We start from the raw sequence: 8,571 nt of genomic DNA, 5'->3' as shown, positions 1-8,571 counted from the left end.
TGTATTCACACGTCATTATCTTCAATGTGAATGTCTTCATGAACCACCATTGTCTTTAATGTCTTCATACATTTTTAGGGGTCGTCACTGATAGGTAAACTGAATCAATGAGAGACTTCTACATGTGTTATCCTGCAATTGTCACAAACACATTAGTCCCTCAACCACGTTTGTCGTCAATACTCCAAAACCAACTAGGGGTGGTACTAGATGCACTTACACAACTCAATATGATCGTTCTTCCAACGTCATGTTCTCAAAGTTGTTTTTGGACTATCATTACACTTAACGATATCCCAAGATCCAGAAAACGTGATCAAAAACAACACTTGAGCTAGTCCTAGAGGTAATACTAGGAATCAGGTTTTACCGTTTATCATTCTACACATGCATATGAGTTTTCTATTGAATCACATATTCCATGATCATAATAGTTATAACATAGAATATAAACTCTTAATTATAACTGTGGAAATAAATAATACAATATTATTGCCTGTAGGGCATATTTCCAACAGACGAGCATGGCAGACGACTAGGACTTGGACATTGTGGCGGACGCGGAACACGTCTCCTTCCCCCACCCTGATAGAAGGCATGCATGAAGACGGTGTCGACGATAGCCATGATGAAGAAGACATTCAGGATGCGCAGTGATCTCTCATGGCGGGGCGTTGCGTAGACTATGGTAGCGGCTACGGGCAGGGGAGCTCCCCTTCCTTGTGTCTGTTGGCTGATGTGGGTGATCACGGTGGCGTGCGCCGTGACGACATTCATGCTGACGGTGGGCCGCTGTGCGAGCGAGATGCGTGGAAAGATGTCGCACCCATCTGCTAGTGCAATTTCGGCCTAGTGTGGAGTATAGGGTCCGTGACTGCCGGAGATCCATCTTCAACATGATGATTGGAACACCACTTCATGTCCAGGGTGAAAGCTCTTATTCTGCCTTTGATTGGTTGGGATGAGTTGCGACAAACTTGCGGTGTTATCTTCTTGAAGGCATTGTCTCCTCATTGAAGTTCTAACCTTCGTTATTTGGTCTCGACAAAGAGGATGACATCCTTGTCTTTGACGTTTTCGTCCGGACGTGGCGACGGGGCACGAATGGCGCTTATTCCTTCTTGAGCGTGTTGTCGTAAAAAAAGTGTCATATGTGTCCATTTCATTTATCTTGTAATTGTTTAGCCGTTGTTGCCTTTGTTCGGTACCCTAATTAATATAATAATTAATAAATATGACTGTGTGCATCATAATGATATAAAGATAGGAGGTTAATTTATTTTTTTGAAAAAAGGACCATATTGCTCTTTTTTTTAAAAAAAGTATGAGGAATGTGTATAGTGTCAAAAATACTCTTATATAGAACAGAGAGAGTAGCTTGTTACCCTTAGGTAGTTGGTGTAGAATGAAAGCCACGAAAATAAAGGGAAAACAGGGCACACACCAACCCTGCACATGTTGTGTGCAACATGGTTTCTTTATTCCGGGCTTTCTCTTCGTTTGAAGCATTGTGCTATGTGCATTTGGGAGCTCCCTAAATAACACTGTATATAAACAACACACACAGACACAGACTGAGAGACAGACAAGAGTCGCACACCAGAGAGCACGGAGGGAGAAGACCGACAGCGGCAGTGGCCAGCTAGTCAGGGAAGGCCAGCCATGGCGAGCGGGCCGAACGGGGGAGGCAATGGCGGCGGCGGCGGCGGGCTGATGAAGAACATGAGCCTGCTGCGGCTGCAGTACTACTGCGTGCTGGGCGCGGTGGCCGGGGCCGTCCTGTTCGCCACGCTCCGCTACATGCCGGCCGCCGGCAGCGGCGCGGCCCTCTCCACCACCTCCGCGCTCGCCACCGCCGCGGCGCCCGCCGGGTCCGGGGCCGGGGCGGGCGAGCACCGGAAGATCAAGGGGACGGCGCCGGCGCCGGCGAAGGCGGCGGCCAAGGTGGTGACGAAGCCCAAGGAGGTGGTGGTGTTCAACTTCGGCGACTCCAACTCGGACACGGGCGGGGTGGCGGCGATAATGGGGATCCGCATCTCGGCGCCGGAGGGGCGCGCCTACTTCCACCACCCCACCGGGCGGCTCTCCGACGGCCGCGTCGTCCTCGACTTCATCTGTGAGTACCCCCCCGCGTTCCCCTCTCCTCTCCTCTCTCACCGTCACTTCATCTTCAGGCAAAGTAGAAATTGATTAGATTAACCAAGTGTTAGTAATTTAAATACTCCTACGAGCAGTACTGTTTTTTTCTCTCGAGGGAATTTACTACCAGCGCTAGTAGATCAATCCACCGAATGTCTTGTCGGATTGCGTAATCTATCTCCAATATGCTTGGCCGCATTGGGAATCGATTGTGGGGAGGAAGAGGGCGCGTTTGAACTGAAAATTGCTAACAAGGTTGGTGGAAGAATTGGAAATCATGGTTAATCGCTGGCATTTGAATTGAAAATAATTTCCCTTTCATTAATATTTGATTGATTTTTCTTGACCGTGGTTGGAGCTCATAACCATGGTGTGTGACCTGCCATCAGCTGAAAAAACACGAACGCGGTCCGACGGGTACACTGTTTTCGCCTTCCCCGCCATGCCGTGTGAAAGTTTTGGCGGCCAAATCGTGACCTGACCTCCATCCATCTACATCTGCCCAGCTAGCATGCCGTCGCATTTCTTCCAGGCCACCGAATCAACGTGGTCTGGCGGATTCCGTTGGTTTTTGACGCGTTCCGCTTGACGCCAAAACCTGGGCGAGACGCGTCTCTCCGCCGCTCTTGTCCCGTTTCCATGAGAAACCAGGCGCATGGGCCACGGCCACCGCGGGGAGGTAGATCCACCCCCGAATTGATGGCCAACCAACGTTTTCGTGTGATGGCGGTTGACGCCAAAGACCAAAGTCCATACGTCTGTCTGTCCGTTCGGTCTGGCAACCACAGCTGATGCGCACTGACCGACCTCTCTGGCCGTGGCCGGAAAGGAAGAAAGAAAAGCGAGCCGCTTGTGTGGGAACACGGAATCTCATGCCAGGTTTTGAAGCATCCTCGTGCATGCGGCCGTTGTCGAATGCCAACCACCCCGCACTAATCTAAATCAACTTACGTAGGTTTAGCTTTCGTTGAAAGAAAGGAAAAGAAATGAGATTGTAGGAGTAGATCAGTTAAGCAGAAGGGTGGCATGCATATCCATCCAGCCAGCCATCCAACCAGTGGTTGGTGAAGGCGCCGCGCTGGCCGCTGGATCCGATCGCACGACGCCGACAGCTCCTCTGCCTGCCCGGCCGGGTTCGTCTCGTCTCGTCACGCACACACGCGCACCTGAGCTTACTCATCTTAAGCATCAGGAGTGAGTGGGTGACCACAGTATGCAGTAGTACTACTGCACGTTTTCGGCGGAGTGTAATGCGACGACGACGAGGGTGAGTCGAATTTCTCGTCGTGGATGACATGACGTAGCTAGCTAGGACCTGGACGACGAGGTGGGTGTGGTGGAGCGAGGGGTGGGTGGCACCGGCACGGAGCGAGTTGGCTGGGAATGCCTAGCGAGCAAGGGAGGAGCGACCTGACGTAGCTAGCTGCAGCAACTCCTCACCCACTCCTGAGTCCTCACTCCTCTTTTTTTTATTTAAAAAACACCCAAAAAATCACATGCTGCGCTAGCGCTAGCATCACATGGCTCGATCGACCGAACCACCGGCGGCTACCTCTGCCCATCTTTTAGCCACCTTTTTGGTCGTTCCCTGCACATGGCCACCGGCCACGTAGTAATAGTAATTTTCTGCTCCGTATTACGCGCTTTGATCCCGTGGTGCTCAGACCGACATCTCTCCCTTTGAGTGGATGCTGGGGCCCAATCCCGCACAAGGAAGGGAAATCGAGTTGAGTTGCACCTTCTTCCGTTCGAGTTTTCGAGAGAGAATCAATGTCCCGGCCGGCCGGTCCCCATATGATCATATCGTACACGTCGGAGCGATAGATCCCCACAAGGCCGCACAACAAGAGATCCGCACCGACGCAACAATTTCCTAGCAGTACTGTAATACGTTTGTCCTTGTGGTTGTTGGTTGGACGAACAAGCGCTCGAGTCTTCCAGGCTTCCCGCATTCATGCCGCGCCATCCTCGCTCACCCACAAGACGGATGACAGGCCAGAGGTTTCGGATCCATCCAGACGGTTCCCCTCTTCTAGTTTCCGACTAGCTAGTTTTTCTTTTTCGCGAATACGCAAAGCGTGCGTGTCTTCTGTTGACAAAAGAAGAGGATAAAATGAGTACCGCGCCGGTACTGTAAGACAAGTGTGGGTGCTATGGACGAGGCGTGCCGTGCTTTTGACTCTCTTCGCTGCTGTGAAGTTGTGCTGTGGAACTTGTTGATCGGAGGGCTTGCGATGAACGGCCATGCTGACCGTGCACTCGAGTTGTTCCAAAGGATGCTCGGAAACGGTTTTCTGCCAAATCAGCCAACGTTCGTTGCTGCTTTATGCGCGTGCACCCACACTGGCCGTGCCGACCAAGGGAGGAGAATTTTCCAGTCGATGCGGCACCACAGGGTCGAGCCACAGACAGAGCACTATGGGTGCCTAGCCGATCTCCTTGGGCGTGCAAGTCGTGTTGAGGAGGCTGATACCGTGTTGTTGGATATGCCAACGGAGCCACATGCATCCCAATGGGGGTGCGCTCATGTCGTCGTGCCGGATGCATAATGATATCACTGTCGGCGAACGTGTAGGGAAGCAGCTCATTGAGCTAGAGCCACAACATGGTGGATGTTATGCTGTTCTGTACTTCTGTTCAACTTGTATGCAGTCAATGGTCGATGGGATGATGCGAGAGCCATTCGGCATATGATGGTCGAGAAGGGAGCCAAGAAAGGGGCGGGTTTGAGCTTCATGGAGTGAAATGGCTGGTTGCATCCCTGGACAAGGCAGATCTATGCACTGTCGGAAGATACTACTATCTCTTGTGAGTGCAAGAGCAAGACGAGGGATCTGCTTCAATGTCTGACAGAAGTAGCTTCTCTGTCAACTGGTGTGGTGAGGCTATCTATGGCAGTTTCATGTTCTCCAGTGGCAAGAACACAAGCTAGCCACGGGAACCCCATCAAATTTTTTCTGCACATGTTAGTGTTTATGCTTCTGCTCCACTTGCTCCCTGCAGCGACTGCTGGTACTGTTCAAGTGCATCTTATTCTTGCCAAAAAGCAAAAAAGAAAAAAAAAACTACGAAAAAAAACACTGCACCTGTAAAATGCCAAAAGCATGAAAGAATTAAGAAGGATTAAACATAAGAGTACCACTCACGGCAAAAATGCCTTGCAGTTTACTGCTCCTGTACTATGCAAGTCAACACTATCGTGTGGACTCGATCAAACGCCTCTCGACTTTGAGCTCAACAGCTCACCTGCATAACATATATGGATGGAGAATCTTTTTCATAGAGCACAAGTGGAAGGATAAACAGCACATGTCCTGCCCCATACGTGTGTTTTTTTACTGTTTTTTCCCATTGGGATGCGGAACATTTGCAGAAATAAATCCGAATTTTTCAGTTTTCGATGCTTCACTTGGCTGACAGTTTAACGGTTTGCTCTGCCATTTCCTCTTCTTCAGGTGAGACCTTGAACACGCACCACCTGAGCCCCTACATGAAGCCGCTGGGTTCCGACTACAGCAACGGCGTTAACTTCGCCATCGCCGGAGCCACCGCGACGCCAGGGGACACGCCGTTCTCACTGGACGTGCAGATCGATCAGTTCATCTTCTACAGGGACAGGTGCAACGACTCCATCACAAGAGGTTTGCTCCCTCTCGATCTGACCAAGGTTTCTGGTTTCTTTGACGCACCGTCTCAACTGACAAACTTGTTGGTTATTTCCTGGTGAATGTCATTCAGATGAGCCCGCCCCGCTCAACATGCTGGATTTCGAACGAGCTTTGTACACCATGGACATTGGGCAGAACGACATCACTTCCATTCTCTACTTGCCCTACGACGAAGTGCTCGCAAAGCTTCCCCACTTCGTTGCCGAAATCAGGAAAGCCATCGAGGTACATACACATGGTTCAGAGACGGATTTCCGTAAATTCTGAAACAGTGGTTAATTACTCTGTGCAACGACCGTTGAGTGTTCGACCCTTGCGAAACTGCAGATTCTGCATAAGAACGGGGCGAGGAAGTTCTGGATACACGGGACAGGCGCGCTGGGATGCCTGCCGGCGAAGCTGGCGATGCCGAGGGCCAGCGACGGCGACCTCGACGAGCACGGGTGCATCGCCAAGTTCAACAATGCCGCCAAGAGGTTCAACACGTTGCTGAGCGAGGCCTGCGACGACCTGCGGTTGCTGCTGAAGAAATCGTCCATCATCTTCGTGGACATGTTCGCGATCAAGTACGATCTCGTCGCCAACCACACCAAACACGGTAAGTTAACGATGCCAATTCCTCTTTGCCAACAAGCTGCAACGAGATCATCGTTCAGTAATCGTTGTTCGTGAATATAAACTTGTGTTGGTTCCTGTCGATTCTCAGGGATCGAGAAGCCGTTGATGACATGCTGCGGCCACGGAGGGCCCCCTTACAACTACGACCCCAAGCAGAGCTGCATGGGCGACAGCATGGACCTGTGCAAGCTTGGCGACAAGTTCATCAGCTGGGACGGGGTCCACTTCACCGACGCGGCCAACAGCATCGTGGCCTCCATGGCGATCAGCGGCGAGTACTCCGTCCCTAGGATGAAGCTCACCAGCTTGGTCAAGCCTGCCAAGTCCAAGGCCTCGTAATGATGCGTCGGTCCGGTGAGCCCAATGCTTTGAGATATAGGAATGATGAAGGTGAAGGTACTAACAAAAACTAACCCCCAATGCGAGTTCATCGGAAGTCCTTAATCGCAGACTCACAGCCGCCGTGAAAGATGGGATCTTCTTTTTCTTCTTTTCTTTTTCTTTTCCTTTATGTATAATCGAAGTGTGCGTATATCATATCCTAGGGGTTAAGTTAATGCATATGCAGGTTGTCTGTGGCTGTGTGCCATATATGAACTTGTCTAAGAAATTCTGAATTTTGATCAATAAATATTAAATAGAGATGAGTATTTAACATGCTTTTGTCGTTTTTTAACTTGCAAAAATGAATAATATCTTATCATTTAGTGGCACAGAAGCTAAGCTAAATATCTTTCAGTTTTACTAAAGCACATCTAGATGTGCCATAAGTATTGCACATCTAATTCCTACATCATTGATCTTATATTGAGATTTGTGTGGATATTTTCTTTTTTCTTTTTCTCTTTGTGCTTGATTCACTCACTTAGATGTGCAATAACTAGAGCACATCTAGATGTGCCCTAAACACACCCAATATCTTTTTACTTCTGAAGATCTAAAGGAGAAGAACTCGCATCATTGAGACCGTGACACATGGAAAGCAAACACTGAGAAAAATCAAATGAGGCACGGAGATCCTTTTACATGGATACAATTAGTCACTAAAATTACGTTTTTTTGACGTTGTGACTGTGACGGAAGAGTATTATATAATACTCCCCTGTCTCGCTATATAAGATGTTATTACATCTAATGTACTCACACATTAGATGTAGTGACATCTTATATTTTGGGAGGGAGTAGTTTGTTTTTGGGAGATGGTAGAGGGGTGTCACCATTCCTGGAGCATATCATGGAGACATGCAAAAATTTCAACCGGTTTGTACAGACTACAGGCTGGAAATACAGGCAGATCAGATGCGTCCAAAGTTTCAGGTCTACATGGAGCTCGGAGTCTCGGCCATGGCTACCTATTTTTCCTTTTTCTGCCCACTTTCTAGGCAAGGAAGAAGGAAGAACCCGTCTGGCTTGGTTTCGCATTGGTCAGAGAAGTCAAAGCGCAAACAAGGTTCGATCAAATTACAACTCTGCCAAGGAATACATCCCAGCTGGTTCCATCATTCCATTTCCATGTAGTGATCTACTCCCTCCGTTTCAAAATAGATGTAATTAATTAATTAATTAATTATGCAGTTTCCCCCTTCTATTAGAAAATAATTAGGGTGCAGAACGGGGACCAACTGAGGTGCTGCTGCTAAGGACTAGAAACCACTAGGCTTTCTTTTTTGGAACAGATCTGAACCGTAAACTTGTACATTTGCAGTCACCATTGGAAAGAAGATTCTTGCGCCAGCCAGACCCCACCCCCTCCCTCACCCGCATTTGCGAGTTTGAAAACGTCCATGCGGCCGTCACTCGGCGGCTTCGTCAACACCCTCTCCCCACCTCTCCTCCAATAATCATGTCGTTGCCATCTACGCGAAGCCAAACCAGCAATCACTTCCTGAAATTTAACGGGTGTTTCTTTGAATTTTACAAAGATATTTAACCAAACGCTTCACTGCCACTCTAAAACACTTGCTCGGTTCACAAATTTAAGACGTTTTGGTTTTTCTGTGACTCGAATTTATATAGACACGTTTTGCTGTGTTTGTTCACTCAATTCAGTTCGTATGCGGTTCATGTTAAAATGTTCAAAACATCATCTATTTATGGAGCATGTGCAATTGGTGGCTCCATTTCAGTTCTCTAAACATAACAACAT

At 48.9% G+C, this 8,571-nt stretch overlaps 1 protein-coding gene across 1 annotated transcript; it reads left to right on the top strand.

The window, feature by feature from the left end:
* The first annotated feature begins 1,526 nt into the window (after positions 1–1,526).
* LOC125550989 (GDSL esterase/lipase At1g09390) lies at positions 1,527–7,082 on the top strand. The gene is made up of 5 exons (XM_048714132.2): positions 1,527–2,116; positions 5,595–5,780; positions 5,878–6,032; positions 6,135–6,405; positions 6,514–7,082. The coding sequence occupies exons 1-5, from the start codon at positions 1,663–1,665 to the stop codon at positions 6,762–6,764; spliced, it is 1,317 nt and encodes a 438-aa protein (XP_048570089.1). The 5' UTR covers positions 1,527–1,662; the 3' UTR covers positions 6,765–7,082.
* The last annotated feature ends 1,489 nt before the right edge of the window (positions 7,083–8,571 follow it).

The sequence above is a fragment of the Triticum urartu genome, chromosome 1A (assembly GCF_056163025.1).
Source record: "Triticum urartu cultivar PI428250 chromosome 1A, HENAU_Tu73, whole genome shotgun sequence".
NCBI lineage: Eukaryota > Viridiplantae > Streptophyta > Magnoliopsida > Poales > Poaceae > Triticum > Triticum urartu.
This window is presented reverse-complemented; position numbering and strand designations above follow the sequence as displayed.